Genomic DNA, 24,466 nt, shown 5'->3' on the forward strand with positions numbered 1-24,466 from the left:
GAGGATGTAACCTGTTATTACAGGCTTTGGCAGAAGGCCCCACGCGTGAATTGATGATACATGTCATGCCAGTGCAACACATCGATCCATCCTCCGTGGGAATTGATGACACGTATCATGCCAGTTAAAAAAATCGATCCATACTACACCCACTGTAACTTAAAATTGGTTGCCATACCTTGAATTCTAACACGTGTCTGGCTCCTGTCAGCATCTCAACAACACCGCCAACCCCAAACCTCATCATTTGTGTGGCCCACCTGTGGACCTCTGTCGCCTCAGCTGCCTTCCCATAGTGGATTTGCTACTGCTGAGATGCAGTTAGATTGGTACCGTTGTTGGAAACTTAAAGCAGAGCCTTTAGAGCATTTGGGTCCTTACTCTTGCTCGGGTGGTGGACTCCCACGAGTTTCAACTCCCGGTCAAGGGTTCGAGTACCCATAGGTGGTGAAATTCCACTAGGGTGAGCGTGTGGGGTGTGTGTGCGTGTGTTAAAAAAAAGAAGAAAAAAGAAGAAAAAAAAAAAGAAAAAGAGCAGTACTTAATCTAGCATGTAACACAGCAGGCTCAAACCCTAGCCCTGTAGAAATTGGTTCGGATAGGGACCTGACCTGTCCTGGCCTGAAAATTGATCAAATCCTTGTTTCCCACAGTAAATATTCCTAATCCATCCTTGATCAGGTGAGCTGCACATGCAAGCATAAATGGGCCACGGTCGACATTCGAGATGCATGTTTCTTTCCTAATGGCATATTTGTAGAATAGAACGCATGCACACATGAAGTCCGGTCCGGTGAGGCTGGGCCTATCCGGGCGAAAATGACATAAGCCTAAGCTCAGCCCAAAATTTTATTTGTCCATACTTGCGATGCTCAAGCCCAGCCGATTAGGCCATCGTTGATCCAGAGTACGCCCGTTCGGGCGCTGGGGCTTTCAAGAGGCTGGGCCTGGATTTGAAACTGTTGGAACTCGGCCTATTCAAAAAATTAATTTTTCCTGGCCCCTATGACGTGCCGCCTGCCATTGCCACCCCTATTATGAACGGACATAGATTTTATCCACACCGTTCATCCATTTTGATACGTCATATTTTAAACTATGAGCCCAAAAATGAAACAGATCCAAAATTCAAGTGGACCACACCACAGGAAGAAACCTTCCCACCGTGAGTTTTATTTGCCGTCCAACCTGTTCATAAGGTCATAGAGATCTGGATGAAATAAAAACACGAATATCAATTTGATCCAAAACTTCTGTGGCCCCCAAGAAGTTTTCACGGTAAGCATTTAATCCATATTTTGTAGTCCACTTAAGCCCTGGATCTACCTCTTTTTTGGGATCATAAACTAAAATGACATGGAAAAATGGATGGACGGTGAGGATAAAACGCATACATCAAGGTGGCGTCTCAAAGGCCCAGCCTGTCCCGAGCTCGAGACAGGCGGGGAAGTACCCAATCCGCGTCCATTATGAACAACAGTAAAATTTCTCTGAGGGTCACACTCTAGATGGTTTGGTAATTTCGAACCGAACTGTTGTGGGACCCAGTCAATCAACAGTCCGGATCATGTAGACCTCGTCGAGTGGAACCAAATAAAAAATTCTTACGAGTTGGGAGCTTTTCACAGTATCGTTTCCGGGGGTTACTCGTCAGAGCTTTGCTAGGCCCACCTGCGTATGAAGATTGAAGGCAGGCAGGTTGTGTACACGCAACAAGTGTCTCCATATCATTGGAACTCAATCCAATTCATTCATCAACGGCATAACACTATAGATGTTCTTGCCAAAAAAAAAATTCAGGTAAGTCAGCTTGTCAGGTGGGCATGTTTGGGATCGTGGATTTGGAATCCACTCGTTGTGTTTGGCACCTTGGATTCGGAATCCCTGTGATACAAAAGTAGCTGTGTGTAATATATATTTATAGAGATTTGAATTTAATTACTAAACAATTTTAACATCTTTAATTAGTATGCATATGTAATGTTTAACACAATGGTTGAAATTTCAAGTCTTAAATGGGCCACAAGCACAAGATCACATTTGAGTAACTACCCAGTGATTTTTAACCATGGATTCATATAGACAATGTTTGAATGACGTGGATCATCCTATTAAAGTAATTATAGTGATGCAGTTGATAATCTGATTTTTATTTTTTATTTTTTGATACACACATGTTACACATGGAGCTATTGGGATGATTTTAGATGTAATTAAAGCTTTTACTTTGGATTTTAAATCTCCTGGATTTGAAACCCCCATTACTTTATGGTGCCAAATATATTTTAGGGGAGTTGAAATCCCTCCAAATCTACGGTGCCAGACAATCCCTTATGAAACAAGTATATGATTGATAAAAATCGGCCGCACTATTACCAGGTGAGCTGTTTCTGACATCCTGGTCAAATTGCTGGATGGATCATGTTTATTTCAAGGATAGAACTTGTACAACTTAAGATAGCTGATGGACGGCTAAGATACCCACTTCAGCACCTATAGCGGCGTGTACACAAACTGCCAGCTTAGTGGGGTGTTACCCTTAACGTAGAGTCTATTTTTCTTTCTTTTTTTCTTTTTTTTCTTTTTTCGGGTTAGCTTGTTAGTACACACCCATGTCATTACACACACTCCATGTTAGCCACCCCCACTAGGGATCGATACCAAGACCTCAAGTGCTCAAACGAGGTATCTCCACTCCGAATGTAGAGTCTATCTTGATCATATGTTATCATATGTTATATATCCATTCCCACCATCCGTTTTTACAGCTCACTTTAGCACATGGCCCTGAAATTTAAGCCTATCCAAATCTTAGGTTAACCACACCACAAGAAACAGTGATGATTAAACACTCACCATTAAAAACTTTCAAAGGCCCACTGTAAGTAGATATGTAATGTCTATTTTCCATTCAATCCGTTGAGGGTCAACCAGGACTGGATGATTGGAAAATACAAAAATTAACTTGATCCAGTACTTTTATGGCTTATAAAAAACTTTTGATGGTTATTCAACACTTTTTCTAGTATTGTGGTCTATCAGAGATTTGGATATGCTTAATCTTTGAAATAACGTCTAAAATGAGCTAATAAAATAGGTAGGAAACACATTCATCAGGAAGGTCCCACATGCCAAACAGTAGATGGGCGTACTCCGGTTTCCTGCCAAAGCCTTTTGGAGGAAGTTCCTGCCCAAGAATGCTGGATAGGGCCAGTGAGATGTTTGTGGAAAATCCATCCCGTCCATCCGTTTTTTAACTCATTTTAGGACATACAACTTTAAATGAGGTGGATCCAAAACTTAATTGGTCCCCGTGAGAGGAAACAATAGCGATTCAGTGAGCACGGTCGAAACATTCTTATGGCAATAAAAGTTTTGTATCGTAGTAATTTTGTCTGTGTCTTCACTTCATCCCATTGGGAATGACCTTATAAACGGTTTGGATGTCATATAAACATAAGGTAGAGCGAGTAAGGTTTCAATGGTAGACATTTCTTTCCTGAGCTCGCAAAACAGATGAACGGTTTGTATTTCTCACAAACATTGCGGTAGCCCCCACCCATCCTTGCGCAGGAACTTCCTACAAAGGACTTTGGCAGGAAATCCACGTCCGGCATACTCAAGGTTTAGAAAACCCTAATAACCGCCGAGTCTGACAGTAACAGTTCCATGACAGGTACCGTAAACACACAAGGGGCCACGCGACAGGAAGCAGGGATGGAATCGCCTACCGATGAAACCTTCCTCGGCCCACTGTGATGTTTATATGTCATCCAAACCGTTCATGAGATTAATTGGGATGAAATGAAAACACAAATATTAGCCTCATCCAAAACTCCTGTGGCCCTATGAAGGTTTCAATGGTGTGTGTCTCACTCTTGAGGTTTGGATCTGCCTCATTCTTGGAATCATGTCCTGACATGAACTGGGGGAACTGATGAACGTGTTGATTTCTCACGGACATTGCAGCGGGTCCCACGTAACTTCTGCCAACTGGAACTGTATGTTGGCAGAATACACTGATTGGGCTTTCTTGTTGCACCAGGGATCTTCCTATGGATGGGTTTAAAATTTTGAGGAAAAAGAAAGCAGCGGTCTGATTTCAATGGGGGAAGAAGTACAGCGAGTGGATGGTTAGAATCAGCCGATCATGATGTTTTTTGATCTACGGTCACAATACATTCGAACTTAAAATATCTTATTCAGGCCCAAGCCATCCTCAGGCCCTGGGCCGATTAGCCAAAACCAGGGGCCCCCACCTGGCTGTTGCTTGGGGTGGCAATGGGCCAGGCTAAGCCCAGGCCAGGTTGGCCTGCCCTAATCCCTTAAAGCGCTGGCCCTAACAGGATCAAAAGGCCAGGGCCAGGCCTGGGCCTATTAAGGAAAAGAGTTAAGAAATCAATGGTTATTTTATAGGCTTAACTTCAGAAAAGCAATTTGGATGTCGGCCCATCGATGTGTTTCTGAGAAATCCACCCCGTCCATCTGTTTTTCCAGATCATTTTAGGATGTGAGACCAAAAATTAGGTGTATCCATCACTCAAGAGGGCCACACGAGAGGAAACGGTGGGAATTCAGTGAGCACTGTTGAAACATTGTTATGGCCATGAAAGTTTTGTATCAGGCTATCTTTCTAGTGTTTTCACTTCATCCCATTGGTAATGACCTTATAAACGGTTTGTATAGCATATAAACACCAAGGTGGAGCCCAGGAAGATTTCAACGGTAGGAATTTCTTTCCCCAATTTTCCCTCTCGTGTGACCTACTTGATTTTTTTTTATCCACCTCATTTTTCGTTACACGTCCTAAAATGAGCTTAAAAAACGGATGGACGGAATGGATTTATCACATATAGGCCCACTCAACATGGTTGCACGGGAACTTCCCGCGGAAGCCTTTCACAGGACATCCGCGTACGGGTCACCGACTCACCGGGTCAGCTGCGGACGCGGATGAGCTACTGGCAGATTGAGCAGTTAGAGTCGCTACTGAATTGACGTCACCAAGTTCTGTGGGGCCCACCAAGATGTATGTGTTGTATCCACACCGTCCATCCATTTGGAGAGATCATTTTAGGTATGTGTCAAAGAATGAGGTAGATCGAAAGCCCGAGTGGACTCACCACAGAAAACAGTGGGGAGAGTGATGCCCACCGTTGTAACCTTTTAATGTCCACCATGATGTTTATTTGAGATCCAACCTGTTCATAAGTTAACACACGGACATGCAAGAAGGGAAAACACAAATATCAAACTTTTGTAGCCGTTAGAAGTTTTTAACGGTGGGCGTCATTCTCCCCACTGTTTTCTGTGGTGGGGTCCACTCGAGCTTTGGATCTGACTCTTTGTCTCACGTCCTAAAATGATCTCTCCAAATGGATGGGCGGTGTCACTAATCAAACCTGTCACTTCAGTAGGCAGTCTCACTGCTCAAACCTCCCAGTAGCTAATCCGTGTCCGTCCCACTGCCACCCTTTCCATTGCAATCCTCGATAACAGCAAATGCCCCTAGCCTGAGCCAGACTGGATCATGACCCAAAACCCGGTCATCAAGATAGATATTTGAAATTGGTCAGTATCATTATCATGATGGTCGACCCAAATCAGCTGGACAAGCTCATGGGACCACGTCGCATTAAAAATGGAATATCAAGAAGATAATGTGAAACACCCAGCAGTAGATTGGCCTGAAAGCTACAACACATCACGCTTGCCAATGTATGTAAAATCTGTACAACATCGGGGCCGTGCACAAGGCAGGCTTCTCACCATTAAGACCACCAAACGAAAAATTCCGGGCCCACACAATCATCATCAGGAGGGTCACCATCACCAGGCCACATTTAAACCGTCCATTGCCTTTGCCTAAGGTGGCCCGGTTTACAGATGGGCTGCCCTAACTTTTGCGCCTGGAGAGCTTCATGGCAGCACACAGCCGGTTGTAGTCCTGTAGCCGATCATGACATACTTATTGTAGAAAGTTATCCCAAAAAGGGCACCGGGCAGATGTGGGGCCCATGTGATGTATATATCACATCCAACCAAGCCACTGCATCGATAACAAGGTCGGAGGGAATGCCCACCCTTGATTTTCAACTGGCCCACCCAAGTAACCAAACTACCAGATTTTTTGTCTGATCCTTCATTCAGGCAAGGTGAAGGGTCCAAATAGCCTGAATTCCATATAAACAACACAATTGGCCCCTCACACAAATCAAGGGTGGGCATCTCCTCCCAGATTGTTCCCTGTGCTGTGTCTCATCTGAGTTTTGGATATGCTTTTTTTTTCTGGGCCTTGGATATTTTGGTGTGAATTGTCTGATGGACGGGTTGGATGTTGTGAAAACAACATGTGGGTCCTACATCTGCCCGGTTGGCTTACAGTGGTACCTGTACCACTGGACCACTCGCGGGGGTGTGGGAACACAGCTTACAGGTACCAACTGCCTTTATATGTAGAAGATCAACTGAAACTTTCCATCTGAGAAGCCACACAATCAATCACATAATTCTAGAGTAGACTGATTTTGGAATAAATGCAGAAATTTCATATATATCCAATTGAATTAGAATATGCGTGAATTAATCATTGAAAAGCCAAGTCCAATGAAATAATGCATATCAATGCTAGATCAACCCGGACCGGCCTGACTTGTGAATCAACGATACAGAAGAATGGAGATCTACAAGGAATAATCGGAGCCACAACCAACTGATAGAACAAGGATAACAGGAGAAATCATACAAGAGGAGAAGAGATATGGAATGTAACAATTCCAAGCAACAACATTCATATGATCTCGAGCTTACCTTCTTCAGTAGCAGAATTGATTGGAACCATGGGAAGTTCACCAGCTTCCACCAGCTCATCTTCGAGATGAATCTGAGCAAAATTGCTGACGATAGCTGTCCTCTCCCTATAAATGCTCTCATTCTTCTCCTCTTCAGCCCGCTCAACCTTCTCCTTAGTCAACAAGCTCACGTCCTCGGCTGCCTTGGTGACCGCAGTCAATGCACTCGACAGCCATGATGCCCCAACCGACACATAGTGGTTGCTCATGAGGGCCGACCCGGCACTGCTCGCCACCGTGAGGGCTGACCTTGTCTTCTCATAGACTTGGAACCGCTCATCTACCTCTCTTGCTTTCTCGTGGACCACGGCAGTCCCCATACTTAGCTTCTCTCTCAGGCCCATCTTCTGGTCCAGGGACGTAACCGTGGCGGATGCGGTCGATATCAAGTGGTGCCGCTCATCCAAGGCCTTGGCCTTGCTGAGGGCATCTTTCCCCAGGACAAAACCCTTGGCAAGCATGCTGCTCACCACATCCTCTGCCTTCTTTACCACTGAATCGCCACCTGAGAGCGTCCCCTGCTTTACAGCAGTGGAAGAAATATCAGCATTACCAACACAAATACATGGATTGAATCATATGAGGCTATCATTGACTACAAAGATGGGCATTTTGAATGGGGAAAAAACTGCAGCTTATATGGGTGGGCATCTTGGGGTGCCATCTGAAAATGGATTTACTGAGTTTTTCTCTGCATGTCAGACAAAATTTGAACCTATGACTGAGTTGCGCCATGACTGCGGCCCACCTGTTCATCTAACGGGCTTGATTTTTTCAGGGAGGCCCTTTCTTCTTATGGCATGTGCTGTGGACAGTTTGGATCTCAGACACGTGGTACACATTCACGCATATGCGAGTGGAGAAAGGAGAATGGCAGTTTTTCTTGACAAATGCGCCAGTGGAGAGAGAGGAAGCAGTTTGCAAGACATGGGGGAGGGGACGGAGAAGTGGTTATTTTAAAAAAAAAAAAAAGTGGGTTACTTCTGTGATGGCTCACCACCATTGTAAAATGGCAGTGACTCATCACTTCACACGTGGCATTCATGAGCATCCATCCAGACCATCCAAATTGGGAGACATTGTGGACAGATCATCAGATGGTTAGGATCATAGTAGGCATGATTTTGCACCAAGGTTTGTCCCTGGTAGTATGAATGAATGGATGGTCCAAATCTGTGATTAGGCATCCCACTTGTAACTTAAAAGCTTTGGGAACATCGTTAACATCCCCATGACAGTAGGGACATTAGCATTACCTACATACACAGAGGCACATAGGGGAATGGCCAAATACTTGTATGATAATTACCATATGTTGGGGGCATGTGGGCCCCACCATAATGTATGAGTGCCATCTAACCCATACATGATCCATTAGATGAGGGTTCCCATGTTAAGCCTAGATCCCACAATCCAGCTCAATCTAAAACTAAAGTGAGCCGTGCAAAAGGATCAGTGAGGGACAATGGGGAGGGTGACACCCATCACAGAAATTTCAAGATGGAATGTGGGCACCACTGTGTTTTACATATGCAATCCAATCCATTCATTAGGCATACCCCACCATGATGAAGGGACACATAAAAAACTCTAGCCATTCCAAAACTCAAGTGGGTCACACCAAGAGTTTGTTTGGATGCACGCAAAGTCATGTGCTGCACATGCTATACTACTGCAATGCTTCACTGACAGCATGTGCAGGTTTGTCAAGCACTTGCACAACATGTATAACCGATATGACCTTTACTCAAGGATAGCCTGCCCTTGCTCAATGGTCAGATGGCCCATACAAGCTAAAAGCCTTGCGCGATATATCCAAGAAAATACTGTTCCATGCACATGCATCACACGTGTCAAAGGTTCTGCATGTGAGATCATCCATGTTTAAGCGCCCACATGTGCCACCATCAATCATCAAGTATCTCACATGTGCCATACGTGTTAATCAGTGTGCACACGCCATAATGCTACATGTGTCACGAATCATCTTAAGCTCCTCACATATTCCACCACCTCATGTCTCAAGTTCTTGACAAACAAGGCACAGTACAAATAGTCCTGCATGGCGAGTGCAAGACAGCAATTGCAAGAGAGCATGTGCAGAAAATGACTTTGCATGCATCCACAAAGCCCTCAAGTGAATATATAGGTCTCACTGTGATGTATCCCACTAGACACTACAGTGTTTTTCCACCACAATTTACTAAATTGTGGCAACTCATCCATGGTGAATGTCACATCAAGGCATGCCAATACAGAATGCTAATATCACGGGGACAATTATGGCTATAGAATGTCCCAGAAGTCACACTGATCAGAGGATCATAACCATATGATATCTCCCATTGAACTTGGACCCATGACCATTTCCTTTTAACCATCCATTTGATGGCCACCAGTCAAGAGATTAGGAAATTTTGCTCAGTGTAATTTTTGGGTTTGTGATTCATTGACAACGGGGCCCGCAATTTGTAGTCTTGATTGATGAGCACATGATACATGTACCATGGATAGTTGCCATGATTTAGTGAATAGCAGCAAACTCTCGTTCAAGTATGCCTCTTCTTGAAAACCAACAGATAATAACACCATTTTCATGTGCAATACTTACTTTTCCTCGTTAACGAACAATGACAAGTGGCTTAAGATCATAACAACAAGCCCCACTTACATATGCAATATTCAAATCTTTTTACAAGATAAGTTCCAGGAATTACCGAAGGTGGTGAAAAAGCCAAAGGAGGCAACTGGTAACCCTCCACACGAGTTATATTGACAGAAAGATTAATTATTACTGCCCCCTGAAACAATATATAAATGAGAATGCTCATTAAACTCCAGATAAGAGAAGTGGGCCATGCATGCAGGGAAATAAGAAAAAGAGCGCACCGACAGAAGTGTTGCCGTGTCTGCTCCTTGTGGATCCTTGAAAGTAACATATGCGAGCTGAGAACTTTCAGATTCACTGCAAGGAGTGAAGGTCCAAGCTTATCAGCAATAGTTTCCATCATAATAATCAAGAAACAGGAATTAGATGAAAGAAAGCTAACCCTCGCATTTCAATATATATGATATCGCCTGCAAAGGAGAAGAATTCTTTGATGTCCTGCTTAGTTGCAGCTAGAGAAATGTTGCTAACTTTCACCGTCCTTATCTATAGCAGGAGAAACAAGAGAATAGATGAATATTGTAATGTTCTAACAAACAACTACATAGAAAATGCCCATGAAATCATATGGTATTTCAGCATACAACTACAAGGAATACAGAAGTACTGGTGAAAATTAAATTGACTAGGAATGGATATCACATGGTCAACGGGGAAACATGCTCCATGTTCAAAATCTGTACCATTCATCCAGCTGGCACCACCGTGGATGGGCCACCCCAAAAAGTCACACCAGTCAAATAATCCTCAATGCTTGAATGGAGGACTTCTACCCATTCAATGTGAACCATTGATCGACTTTTTTTAGCCGTCCCTTTTTTTCCCTCAAACAGTTACAATCATCCAGTTGATATGGTTAATGAGGCATGTCTCATCCATACTTGGGTAGCCATGTGTCCCTCCGGAAGTGTGTCATGTGTGTGACAATTGCATGAGATATTAGCCATCCTTCTTACTCTAACTTCCAAACATAAAAGCAAATAAGCATTTTCATCCAACATAATGCACATAAAAATCCCCTAAGGTTATATCAATTACACAGTTTTTTTTTTTTTTTTTTGCACAATTCCAAGAGACGAACAATATTGCATGAGAATTAGATAGAATCTCAGACAATTTTTTTTCAGTGGGTTTCATTTTCTCCATATCCTATTTTTCATCAAGACAGGAACCTCAAAATGTTTACAAATGCATCCGCATCATTTCAACTAAACAAGAATTGTGGTTAATGCAAACCATGTCACATCAACTAGAAAACCCCATCTTGGAGATAGAGAAAAATCATCATATGACCCATTAACAAATACCAAATTTTAACTCTCACATCTGAAACATCGATTGTCCAATTCGGTGTAACAGCTGACTGTGTGTCCATTCCTGTCTTTGGGCTGCAGTGATCCATGGGAGCCTGCGCATGACATGGTCAATCAGAAGTCTCTCATAGAGGAGAAAGAGAAAAGCATTATACTGATGGATCAGGTATTTCACAATGACATAGTACAAATATCCATTCCACCTCCAACTTACTAATGCGAACTAATCACATGACATCCAGGGCCTAATGAGAAAGAACGGAAGGCAAAGACAGATCAGTGCTTCAATGTAATAAGGGGGTGGGGGTTTGGGTTAGCTATTTCTGTGGGCTCGGCACAAAATGGGCATTCATAGAGGAGTAAGCTAATGCAGCAACATAGTAGAACACCAATAAATTTGAATAAGGAATTCCACAAGCTACACCAACCTATATAAATGTTGTTATTACATGCGAACCTGGCACAATGTGGAACATCCAAGTTGCACATTAGGAGGGCCCCACTGTGTAAATGACCATTATGAAAAATCAGGCAGGTCACTCATATAGGTCCCACACATGCTATGCATAAATCAAAGCATACTTTTCTACACTGTACAAATTCATCAACACTAATATTGTCAATAATGTCAGATCGGCAAAAAAATAGCAATCCAGATTGCCAATGACCAATAATCTGGATCGTGCGATTCAAAACAGAAAATGTAGGGGACTGGTGACTCGGGTAACATGTTCTAGATCCCTTTGGTTTGACTCTAGCGGTACCGTGTGATGCTACATATTTATCCCTCTTTTTTTTCTCTGTTCTACTTTTTTCTGCAAGTGAAGATCTGATCAAATTTGTAATTATGGGAGGAAACTGTTATGACCAAAGTGGTACATGCACTTTCGTCTTCAAATAGGTCCAATTGCCTTCACTTTGCTACATCATTGCCACTAATTCAAATTCAAGAGAAGAGGCAACCTTGACACCTAAATCTTAGCTAATAGAATAATTGCACATAAGACACTGGGTGACATGGGGCATCACAGATTGATTGCATTGGTTAGTACTAAGTTCTTTGTCCAAAAGGGAGTCAAGACAGGGAAAATTCTTTAGCTTGTTCCTGCAGATTCCTTTCAAGCAATGCATGTCGCAGATGTTATCATACATCAAGTAAAAAATAAATAAAAAATGAAAGGAACTAGGCATGAAGTATCTGACATGGATTGACTGAACCAAAAAGAAGAAGGAAAAAGGAAAGGAAACAAACAAGAAAGAAAGAAAAGAAAAGAAAACATCTGACATGGCACAAATGTTTCAATCCATGCAGAGAGTTCGTCCAAGGAAGCCATTTTGCATTTAACAATTTGGAAGTCCTCGAAGTGCAACTGAGTTAAAGTCTTGTGAACAAACCAAATATTCACCACATTAACCTGCACAATTCAAAAATTTACCCTGGGAAAATTGCAATTCTTTCTTCTTAGTGAATTATTTGGATTCAGAAAAAGAAAAGATTAAGGTAGGGGCAGAGATTGCCTATACATAAAGAAGATGGATTAACCCCTTATCTTGCAAAAGGCCACGACATCATTTGCCTCAATATAACTCTATCTCGATAAAGGAAGCATGGTCCCTTCTCTCTTAAACAACAAAATAAGCCATCATATCATGGCCTCGGATTTCTCTTCCTTGGCCAAGAAATAGCATGTGTCGAATCCTCCGACATTTTAAGACATTTAACACTATCTTGATATATGAAGCAAGGTCCCTACATCTCTTCGACACCACAATAAGACCACCATTGGCCTTGGATTTTTCTTCATTGCTCAAGAAATAGCATGTGTTGAATCCCCCTCCATTTTAAGACATCCTCACAAAGAATCCTTGAACAATTTCAAGCACTACCAATGCCTTTGCCTTAGCCTCATGGGAATATTTAACACCAATCAGACTCAGGAAAACAAGTGCACCCACTTCACCTCTGAAGGCTTCCCCAGAGTCGATGGACCCCGAGGAACCCATCAAGCAACCAAATTCTGAATTTTTAAACCTTATCATCCGGCAAGGTTACACCATTCAAGTAAATAAAAGAGGGTGCCTCCCAAATCCTTCCTTATGGGAGACCCCCTCTATGAAAGTACTCAACCATCGATATAGGACAAACTGGACCCCAACCAAGGTCGTCTACTACAATTATTTAATTTAATCCAGTTAGATTCCAAAACATGACAACATTCAGATTCTACCCTTTGATATAAGACGCATTTCCATACAAACCAGGCGAAGTGACGCTCCTACTTTCTAGCCCTGCTTTTGACGTGGCCTGAAATAGGGATTTTCCTGGATTCAATGTTGAAAAAATTGCAACATCAACATACCGTAATTCTAACTTAAGAAAGTGCTGGACCCACCCAAATTAGAAATAGGGATTTTCCTGGATTCAATGTTGAAAAAATTGCAACATCAACATACCGTAATTCTAACTTAAGAAAGTGCTGGACCCACCCAAATCTTAATTTGGGTGGAGACCCAAACAGTCACTGACAAAACAACATAAACCCAAGAATGTACCTAAGCCAAATTACTGAGCAATGCTATCATCTAAGCCTTAACCCAACTAATTGGGGTGGGCTACACAAACCCATGCTGCCATTCCGCTCTACAGATCAATGTTTAAATGGATTTTTATTTCTATTTTTTCAATAGTTTCCTATCGCTAAAATTGCTTCCAAATTCAAACGCAAATCAACATATGAAAATGTGACATTCTCTTACAATACCTCAAACCAAATAAAAATCTCAATAGGCCGACAGACACAAGCACCGTCCCATTTATATATGGACCTTAAACCAGGCCCACCCCTAGCCCATGGTCCTCAAATTCAGGTCCTAGACCCAGGTTCGCAAGCTGGGCCTCAAAATCTTCCAATTTCAATCCATACCCTTCATACACCAGCCATGCATTTTAGATCCTGGCCCAGCCCATTGGACCGATGTCCCAACCCTACCAACAATGCAGATTCAAATAACAAGGTACAATCTAATCCAACTACAACCCATAATTCACAACCATCAATGGAAGAAAACAACAACATTTTACAATCTCATTATTCTCAACGGATCTAAGACATTCCACCCCCTAAAATTGACAAGTCCACCCTCCTACAGGGGTAATTTCGTCACGCCATATTTCTCCATGAGTGCTTGTTAAAACTCACATTAATCACCAAAATTCCCTTTGAGGGTGGGATTAACAAATTTTGGGAGTGAAAACCGACAAATCCACCCCCAAAAAAGGGGGGAAACGACGAAAACGAATCCAAGAGCTTCAAATCTCACTAGAAAAATAAATCAAATGTCGAAGAGAAAATCAAACGCACCGACATTTGAAGAATCTCTCTTGAATCTGCAGAATCGATGGCGATATCTGGATGAAAATCCAAATCAAGGAGACAGACCGAGAGAGAAGAGAGAAAGAGGCTATGTTTTTTCGAATGACGGAGGATGTTCGTATTTTGACATTCTGTAACTGACGCCACGTCATCAGCTCTTCCGTCGAGGGCCGACGAATCCAAAATTCATGCACGCGCGCGTCTTCGATTCTGAGGCGATCTGCCACACACCTATCTGACATCTTGGCCGTTTATAAGACTGGGCCCACCGTCATCATGCTCTTGTAGGGAAATCAAACTGTTTCGTTGAGGTGTACTGCACGTGCGTGAGAAAATGGACTGTTAGGAAAAGATCAACGGTCAAATCCATAAACGTGTGGGGCCTCGGGTGCTTGGACCGGTTTCCTCCGCCACAGCTGTTTCACACGGTGAGGAAAACCCACAAGCTCTGTGGGCCCACCATATTGTATACGTAAAATCCAATCCATTCATCATATCCTAAACTCAATTCTAGATATCTGGGAGAAAAATCAACGAGACCCAGATCTTAGATGGGACACACCATGGGGAAATATGCGGATGGAAGTTCAACCATAGATTTACTTTTGGAGCCACCATGGTCTTTATATTTCATCAAAACCGTTAATCATGTGTAAATCACTAGATTGAAGTAGTGAAAATTAACAAATATGACTGAAACAAAACTCAGATGGACCACACCGATTAGACCTGTAGGTTTAGTACCAATTTTACACCGTTCCAATTAGTGTGGTCTATATAATTATTTTATTGGTTTGATATTTAATATGTACGGTTAAAATAAATATTCTGACTTGATGGATGGAATGGATTTACGATATGATGAGCCACACGGAGCTTTTGCGTTTTACGCACCTAACCCTTTTCAGGCTTCACGGGAGAAGATTCGGTGGTTCTGGAAGAACCGGATTACGGTATAGCCATCTTGTGACAATACACGTGGCATGTATATGTCAATCGAGACTGTCCATCTAGTAGGTCCTTCTATGGATGGCAGTAGATTCAAAACACAGAGGGACGGGATGATCCTAGCCATCCGAACAATGGATTTTAAAGTGACGGTGGAGAAAAATAGTTAGTGATCAAGATTAAGTGCGGGAAAGTAAAGAAAAGGGATGACTGGCATGGTCTGATAAGTGAGAAAGAATGGCTTCGTAGTTAGGCCCATTGTATGGACGGTCTAGATTGATCCATCAACCCATCACATGTGCTGCAGAGAGGTGGCTCCGCCACGTGTAACAGATCGCATTTCTCGTGGAATAACGAGCGCCCACGACTCACTAGCGCTCACGTCGTTCACAAATCATGGGGTTTTCAACTTTTCATACGGTTACGCGGTAAGAACCTTAAAATATGGTAGAGCAATCTCTATACGGACACGTGGCAGGATGATGTAGAAATCAGCTACGGACGTATTAAGGATCCTCGCATAGATGGTTTACATCTCAGAAATCACTACTATTAGATAATCCTGTCCATCTGATCTATGGCCATTAAAGCGACGGCAGAAAACAAAACAGTCAACGGTCAAATTTTCAATGGGATAAATTCTATAGTAAGCAATTGATAGGACTGGTTTGTATTCTTAAAAAACGGATGCTATCTTCCTACTGACAGTATTTGGGTGGACCTGATACATCACCTGCCACGTGTCGTTGGAGATCTGATTGCTCTGCCATTGTACGTTTCTTCCGGCTCCACCGTATCACTTTATTCACGAAGTTCGATCCAATCTTATCATTTGACCCCTTTTTAGTGAGAACCAGCTTTTCCTTAGTTTACGGGGATTGTGTAGTCGGAAACGGATTGGCTACTCCCCTGCCACCCCCCCGGTGGCTGATGATCGGTGCTCTGTGGGTGCCACTTCATGTATTTGTTTCATTTATTTGGTTCATCCATTTTTACCTATTATTTTAGGGTTTGATCCAAAAATTAAGAGTGATATGAATCTCGGAAAGACTACACCATAGAAAAACAAGAGTAATTGAATATCCACCATTAAAATCCTCCTAAGGCTTAGTATATTGTTTAATTGACATTCAGTCTGTTTATTAGGCCACACAGCCCCCATGAAGGCGAAACACAAAGACCAACCTGATCCAAAACTTTTATGCCCCTCAATAAGCTTCTAATGGTTTCTACTCTTTCAACACAGTTTCTGGTAATGTGGCTCACTTGAGATTGGGATATATCTAATTTTTGGCCGGGTACCATAAAATGATCCGGAAAAATAGATGGGCAGTATATATATGAAACACATACATCATAGTGAGCCCACATAGCATTGGCTGGTAAAGGAGAGTAGTCTATACATTTCTCGGGCGCTCACCACCCTTTACCTTTGTAGGGCTCACCCCATGATGTACATGTTTTATCTATGTCATTCATATATTTTTTTAATCATCTCAAATATTCAAAACCAAAGTAGACCATGCTAAAGGAAGCACTTTTTAATCATTTCAAATATTCAAAACTAAAGAAAGCACTGGGACAGTTGAAACTTTCCCAGAGCCTATAGTGATTAATATTTGTATCCAAATTGTTCATAAGGTCACATGTTTATTTATTTATTTATTTATTTACACGCATGCGCACACACACCCCACACACTCACACCATAGTAATTCCCCACTTATGGGTACTTGAACCCATAAAACACAAATATAATTTTGATCCAAAGCTTCATTAGCTTCAGTATGCTTTCACTCATAGTTGCTCAATTCTCAATAGTCTTTTACACCGCATTCTGCGCATTGAATGGCAACTTTTTTGTGTTTGCCGGTGTTGGAATTGGAGGTAATCAAAGTTAGAAGTATTTCAAATCTATATATTTAGTGTTTTTTGAAATCTTAATAAAATACTAATATTTGAGTATAATCTAAAAGCAATGCCTTTTTTGTTACTTTTTAAGGGTAAAATAGTTCCTTACTTAACAAAGGTGTCCATATGCTACTAATTCACTCGACATATGGCATGCTAATGATACTTCCAATTATCTATTGCAACACTAAAGTCACATCGATAGGATAGTTTGAACCATCTGACATTTACATGGATGGCTAAAAATCAATGGTGAGTCGGTCACAACAGTCACGTCGATAGGATGGTTTGAACCATCTGACATTTACATGGATGGCTAAAAATTAATGCTGAGTCGCTCGTTTGTGACCATTGCATTTGTAGCCTACCTTGTTTGGGATAGTTTGAACCATCTGACATTTACATGGATGGCTAAAAATTAATGCTGAGTCGCTCGTTTGTGACCATTGCATTTGTAGCCTACCTTGTTTGTGATCCTTGCATTTGTGGCCCACCCAAGCCTCATCATTTACTCTCTTTTATCTTTTTCTTTTTGTCAATATAGACACACACACACACGGAAACGCTCACATGCGTACCAGTTCGTACGTACTACATATGAACTTTTTTGAGAACCCATCATATGCGCTTGAGCTGATGGTACCATCCCATGAGGTCGAGTTGTGTGGGCCCCACCATGATGCATTCCGAATCCGAGTTCCCATACAAACGTGATCCGTTAGAGTTCTGTATATGCTAAATACTTCAATTTTAGTTTCATGCACCGCATGGACAAAGCACGTGCATTACAGTGGGACCCACGGAGTCTTCACACCGCACCATGGTAGTAAAGGGTGGTGAGCGTCTCACTATTCAATAGGCATCCGTCTGAAAATTGTTGATTTGGTGGACCCCATAATGCTACAGGCCACGCACACTCCAGACTCCGTCTACTAGGAGGAAATCTCGGCCGTTCTTTTGATCACTTGAGAATGACAACTCCACTAATGGTTTGCAGTTAAACACGAGAGGAACATTAGATCATCCAATGCGGACCCCCACGTGAACGGTTTGGATCAGCAAAAGGTGGGCCCGGATGTACATTTTTCTGGGCCAATTTATTAAACGAACTAAAGGTTGTAGGTTTTTCTTTCCATCCAAATAAAAGGAGGAAATATCTTGTAGAGAAGTATTTACGGTACAATTGATAGGCTTTTAACCGTTGATTGAGAAGGATTGATCATCTTGGTTTCTAGCCGTCCATTTTAAGGCATCGATCCATGAGAAGATGCGATTGGTGGCATCGAGTACAGTATTATTTATATCTGCTGATTCATGGCAGATGCCAACCAGGTGGACAGTCTTGACCATCCAAACATGCAATTCGCGGATGAAAATGTTCTGTTTTTGGGTGGTGGAGATTTGTTAATAGTGTCGGTGTCTTGCTTTCCAAAGATACATTCTAGGTAAGACTTGGTTTTCTACGTATGTTTGACCAGTGGGTCCCACATGAATAGACGTTAGAATGATCCGATCTGTCCACCTTCTGTGTGGTACCATGGATGGCCTACGTTCCAAAATTCACGCTGGTGTGGGTGATCTTGACGTTCGATTGGTATATAGTTGAATGTGAACCATCCATCCAGTGAATGCTTCCAATTGACGGTGACTGGTACGCCTGCTCACGTTTCAAATAAGTAATGACCTGTTTGATTTTCCAGCTCAAGCGTAATTACCATTACTTTTGGAACACTTACGTCCAGAATTTTACAACATCAATGGGGAACCTATTGAGATGTATGTTTCTTATCCACACGGCTCATTTGTCATGCTAACTGAATTTTTGGCATGAAAAAAAAAAAGAGCAGATCCAAAGCTCAACTGGACCGCATGAAAAAAAAAAAGAGCAGATCCAAAGCTCAACTGGACCACATCAGAGGAAATAGTGGGAATCGAACGCCTGCCATTAAAAACTTCTTGGGCCCTTAAAAGTTTTGGATCAAGCTGATATTTGTGTTTTCCCTTTATCCATGTCTATGTGGCCCTATCAACAGGTTAGATGATGAAAAAACCTCAATGTGGGCTCAGTTGTGAAAATAACTTTCAATTGTGGATGAATTAAGACTGCTGTTTCCTTTCGTGTGGGCCATTTAAGTGTTGGATCTGCCTCGTTTTTGCGTTATGTTCCAAAATGTTCTAATAAAATAGATGAACCGTGCTGATATATCATCTACATTATGGTGGGGTTCACATGTTTAAGTCAGCACTTTTGTTTCGATTTTTAAGGTGGAATTATTCTCATATTTTCAAATAAGGTGAAAAAAGAAATGATTACTTATTTACCATGATTGTCATGTATCATGGAAAATCAAATAAGCCAGGAAAAAGAAAGTGGGTGTAGTTTTCTAGACAAAGTGCGCCACCTTGGTGCAAATTTAAGATTAAATGGCTTGAAAAAGCCCTCATCGAAGGGACTAGATCGCGTAGCATAGAACATAACATAGGTGGGTCCTTACTCTTGCTCCAGTGGTAGACTCTTAGGAGTTTCGAACGCCTGCTCAAGGGTTCGAGGATGCAAATTGCGTCCTACCCTCGCCCACATGGTAATCCGTCCGAGCAAGGGTCTATGGGGCCCACCTTGATGTGAGTATTTTTATCAATGTTGTTCATCGCTTTTCTCATATCACTTTAACTTATGAGCCAAAATATAAGGCAGGTACAAGGCTTAAGTGGACCACAAAGTGAGGATTGAACTTCCACCATTAAAAACTTCTTGGGAGCTCGAGAAGTTTTAGATCAAGCTGATATTTGTTTTTTCACTTCATCCACACCTACATGAGCGTATGAATAGGTTGGATGGTAATAACCATCACAATGGCCCTTAAAAAGGTTTCAATTATGAGTTTCATTATCACTAAAGTTTTCTTTGGTGTGGTCCCTTGGAGTTGTGGACATGCTTCATTTTTTGAGTTATACCATAAAATGATATAAGAAAAGCGATGAATGGCGTGGATAAGATACTTACATCAAGGTCGGCCCCACAGAGCCCTACCCAGGTGGATTTCTGTCTGGGCGAGGGTAAGACGCAATCTACGTCCAGGGTTCGAGTACCCATAGGTGGTGAAATGCCACTCGATGTGAGTGTGTGGGGGTATTTAAAAAAAAAAAAAACACCAGCGATAAGATATACACAGCAATTCAAACGGCAACTGGTGCGATCTAGTGGCCCGACCTCCATCTCCTCAACTAAGGAGAAAGGTGGAGCTTGACCTCCTTGAACAAGTATGAAGAAAAGGCCAAGCTCGACCTCTAAGCACAAGGTCGAGACAATTATTAATCAATTGCGGTATGAAGGAAGCGAGCCTACTCACCTTAAGTCAGCAAGACCTGTCCTTAGACGAACGCAACACCGACCTCGGTTGCGAACCAGGTCAGACTACTTCAGGACAGCTGAATTTGCTCTCAGTGGGATCCAACCTAACTTTAATCAGGTATATCCATGTTCTCAATCAAAGATCACGAAAACCAACTCCCACACAGATCACCCCAAGATTTTAGCAAAGGATTTAAAAAGATCCGCTGCGCAACGAGTCCAAATCTTACTATAATCGGTTTCTGCCAAATAGAGATAAGTGCTCTCTAAAACAACGCCTCTCCTTATCTATAAATAAGAAAGCCCCCAAAGGTGAAAGACACGAACAATTTCTGGCCCTAAATCCTTAATATTTAGCTAGATCTAGATTCCTTTCCCGATATAGGCATCAGAGGGTCTCCTATACAGACCAGGGTCTTCCTTGTCTGTCCTTTGTGCAGGTTCGTTGGTCCAAGAACGGCTAACCAAGTTTCTATAACAACATTTTATCTACACTGTCCATCCATTTTAACATATCTTTATAGCATGCTTAAAAAATGAGGCAGATACATGGCTCAAGTAGACCATGCCATGGGGAACATATGAAATTGAACACCCACTATCCAAAACTTCTTGGGGCCACAAATGTTTTGGATAAAGCTGATATTTGTTAATTTGTTAATTTGTTTTTCTTCGTTATTCATGTCTGCATGATCTTGTGAATGGGTTGGATAGAAAATAGCCATGATGGTGGACCCTAAAGAGGTGGGCATCATTATCTGCATGTGGTGTGGTCCACTCAAACTTTATACCTGCTTCAGTTTTGAGCTCATGCTTTAAAATGTTCAAGCAAAATGAATGGACTGCATAGATAAAACACATACACATCATGCTGTACGGTCGTCCGTGGTGTGTTCCACACCAGGCAATCCGAGTCCCATTTAACACCTGTGGTCCCATTAAAAAAATGTGGCCCCACTTCAAAGGCCAAAAAAAGGGACGGTTCAAGAGAAAGACATCAACTACCTAAGTTTCGTGTACACGTGTGGCCAGCATGTTGAGTGAATGGCGTGGTTTGGGGTTTCCTCACGTTGGGCTACCCTCAGTGAACACCACCATGTCCAGGTACACAACTTCTAGGTGTATGAATGGGCTGGGCCCGTAGCTGCTGGGCTTATCTTTATCAACCCCGGCCTGCACAGTAGAGTGAAGGCTGGAGCCCAGCCAGGGCTATGATATCTCAAAACATGACTAGTGGTCGGTGCTCTGTGAGCCCCTCCATGATGTATGTGTTTTATCTACACCATCCATTCATTTTTCTAGATCATTTTAATGCTTGATCCAAAAAATGAAGTATATGGAAATCTAAGGTAGACCACACCATAGGAAAACAGATTGAATATCCACCATTAAATGCCCACTGCAATGTTTCTTTGACATCTAACCTGTTGATTAGTTCACACAGACCACAGACCTGAATAAAGGGAAAAATACAAGTATCAGCTTGATCTAAAACTTTTGGCCCCCAATAAGTTTTGAATGATGGGCATTCAATCAACACTATTCCCTGTAATGTGGTCCACTTGAGATTTGGGTCTGTCTCATTTTTTTTATCATGCCATAAAATGATAGGGAAAAATGGATAGACGGCATGGATGAAACACATACACCATGTGGGGCACACAGAGCATCGAGCACTAGCCATTAGGATCACTACCCAATCCGCGTCCTTTTTGCATGGCCTGAGCTAGAGTCCTGGACGATGTGGAGCCCCACCACTCACTTGTGCAAGATCTGGCCTGTTCATCGGGTATTTCCAACATGCATTATATTCAGACCCAGCTCGGCCCGATTAATCCCCGGGCTAGGGCAGAAGGTTGCGCCATGTGCCACTTGGACACGTGTGCCGCGATTCACATCTTCGATTTATCCTCGCGCGAATCACGCTACCGTTTCCATCGTCTCGACTAGAAGTATACCATCCTTCTGCCGCCCCTCTCGTCGATCCGCCATTTCCATCCAACGGCAAGTCGCCGCGAAACCCCACTTAAAAGAAGAAGAAACAAGAAGCGAAAATGCTCCGCGTCTCTGAGGACGGGAACCGTCGCCGCGATGTATCCGTCGCGAAGTACAGTCAGCTCCGTCAATCGCTTCTTGATCTCCAGCAAGCTGCTGATCGAATCTTCGACACCATCTCTGAAAGAGTACGGTCGAAAAACCGCCCGGCGATATATCCCCTCAATTTCTCGTTTCCCTCACACTCCATTCTCCTCCTCTCTGTATCTACAGGCTGCAGAGGAGCGAGAGAAGCTGGAGAATATACTGACGAGAATTTCAAAAGTAAAGGTAATTTCTCGAAGGGAGCCGCTATTTACACCGATTTGTAGTGCTTCAGTTCCCATAAATCGTAAATAGGTGTCGTCCAATCAGTTGGGTGGGTGTAAATGCCAATTCCTTTTCCTGAAACTTCCGGCTCTGTTGGTATTAGATGTTGGAATATTTGGTTGAATCAAATAGACCATTTAAAATCGAAAACGAAAAAGAAAATAAAAGAAATGAGAAAAAAGATTTATAGAGTTTAGTTGAGGCGTGACTTGAGTCACTCGGCTTGAAATCGAATTTGTTCCCCCTTGACAGCTTCTCAAGTGCAACAGGTTTCCAGAGCAAATGACCCCTCCCAGATACAACGACTATAACCCGGTCCCAACCGTGCACTCATTGTTCGTGGGCTTGAACCACTTGCAATTTTACTCGAAAGTGCTGAGTTAACTCAGCGACGAACTCAGTAACCAAAATTTGTAAAACAGAAAAGGAACAGAGAGAGCAGAAAGATTTTTCATAAAATTTGAAGCAGAATGGCAGTCCTTATATAGACAGGTTTGGTCCATTGGATTTAAAGCCAATAGGTGCGACCAATCGACCGGCCACATCTCTCTGGTTTAAAACGAAGGGCGCAAGTGCGAGTATACTCGCACGAATAAAGTCCTGCGAGTACCCACACACACACCCCCCCGCGTGAGTATACCTGCACCCGCACCTGCATCTGCATCTGCATACAGATACAGACTTGGACTCGGCCTGGCACGCGCGCGTGTAGTCAATGACATAGATTAGATCTATTGGCATAGCCTCCCCCACAGGACCAAATTCACATGTCCCTTGAATTGGGCTCAAGATCCAAGGTAAAAAGCCTACCCTATATACAAGAAAACTTGCTTGGGCAAATCCGATGTGGGACTAAACCCACAACTCAAAAGCAACGGAAATTTCAAAGAGGGAAACTGAAATATTTGATTTTTTTTTTTTTTTGAAACAAAATACAACATTTGAGATTACATGAAAATACTCTGGCAGAGTATGGTTTCTTGTACTCATGTGGGCAACCATTGTACACGTGGCATGCATGTAGTCAATCCAGACCTTCCAAACAGTGGGTCCACTGCAGATGGAGTATAGCCTGAAAGTAAAGTTGTTTGAAAGTTCTCACAATCCTTACATGGAGATGTTCCAATGAGTTTGGATCCTTGATCATTTCAATGGCCGTCCAATTGGTTGTTACCATTCTAACAGTTGAATTTTTCTGATTAGTTTTATTTCCAGATTGTACCCCATCCACATTGTCGGAAACCTCTTGGATGGTCCTGATTTTTGTGATTGAAATGAATGGTTCGGATCGAGTACATGAATGTGATTATGTGCATGCCAGTATGGTCCATCGGAGAGTATGGATGACTATATTCATGCACGCACCATTCTGTGTGGGATCACTTTGGGTGGTGCATAACCTGAAAGATAATGTATGACAATTCTTACTATCTGTAAATGGACAATTTTTAAATTAATTTTGGACCTTTGATCATTCCTTATTTCCGCCATCTTTTTGTTTGTTAGCTGTCTATTTGATTGCCACCATTGCTAACATTTAGACTTAGGTAATTAATGTTATTTCCAATCAATCCATAATGCATGCCACCATTTGGATGGTCCAGATTGATAATTGAATACTATCATGTGTATATATGATCCATCAACAGAGTATGGTTGATTGTACTCATGCATGTGTCAATTTT

General features: G+C 42.3%; 2 protein-coding genes across 29 annotated transcripts in view; one reads left to right on the top strand and one right to left on the bottom strand.

Annotated features, from left to right (window-relative positions):
- Positions 1–6,501: 6,501 nt before the first annotated feature.
- LOC131251593 (binding partner of ACD11 1-like) lies at positions 6,502–14,397 on the bottom strand. 5 transcript variants are annotated; one of them, XM_058252389.1, is made up of 6 exons: positions 14,199–14,397; positions 10,844–10,927; positions 9,902–10,005; positions 9,741–9,816; positions 9,569–9,652; positions 6,502–7,372 (listed from the first exon to the last, which is right to left on the bottom strand). In XM_058252389.1, the coding sequence occupies exons 2-6, from the start codon at positions 10,919–10,921 to the stop codon at positions 6,791–6,793; spliced, it is 924 nt and encodes a 307-aa protein (XP_058108372.1). In that variant the 5' UTR covers positions 10,922–10,927; positions 14,199–14,397; the 3' UTR covers positions 6,502–6,790. The 5 variants fall into 5 exon arrangements, with proteins under 5 accessions (XP_058108372.1, XP_058108369.1, XP_058108370.1 ...); XM_058252386.1 differs by having other exon boundaries at positions 14,195–14,395; XM_058252387.1 differs by having other exon boundaries at positions 6,502–7,369; positions 14,195–14,390.
- A 7,892-nt stretch (positions 14,398–22,289) lies between these two features.
- LOC131251594 (uncharacterized) overlaps positions 22,290–24,466 on the top strand; it is a 62,960-nt gene continuing 60,783 nt past the window's right edge. For 12 of the 24 annotated variants that reach the window (XR_009173984.1, XR_009173986.1, XR_009173989.1 and 9 more), the window contains exon 1: positions 22,293–22,742. Coding sequence is in view for 16 of the 24 variants with exons in the window: in XM_058252406.1 (XP_058108389.1) it covers positions 22,509–22,742 (234 nt within the window). In the remaining 8 variants the exon portion in view is untranslated. Of the gene's footprint in view, positions 22,743–24,466 lie in introns of all 24 variants that reach the window. The other 12 variants (XR_009173991.1, XM_058252400.1, XM_058252408.1 and 9 more) reach the window with 5 other exon arrangements.

The sequence above is a fragment of the Magnolia sinica genome, chromosome 7, assembly GCF_029962835.1.
Source record: "Magnolia sinica isolate HGM2019 chromosome 7, MsV1, whole genome shotgun sequence".
NCBI lineage: Eukaryota > Viridiplantae > Streptophyta > Magnoliopsida > Magnoliales > Magnoliaceae > Magnolia > Magnolia sinica.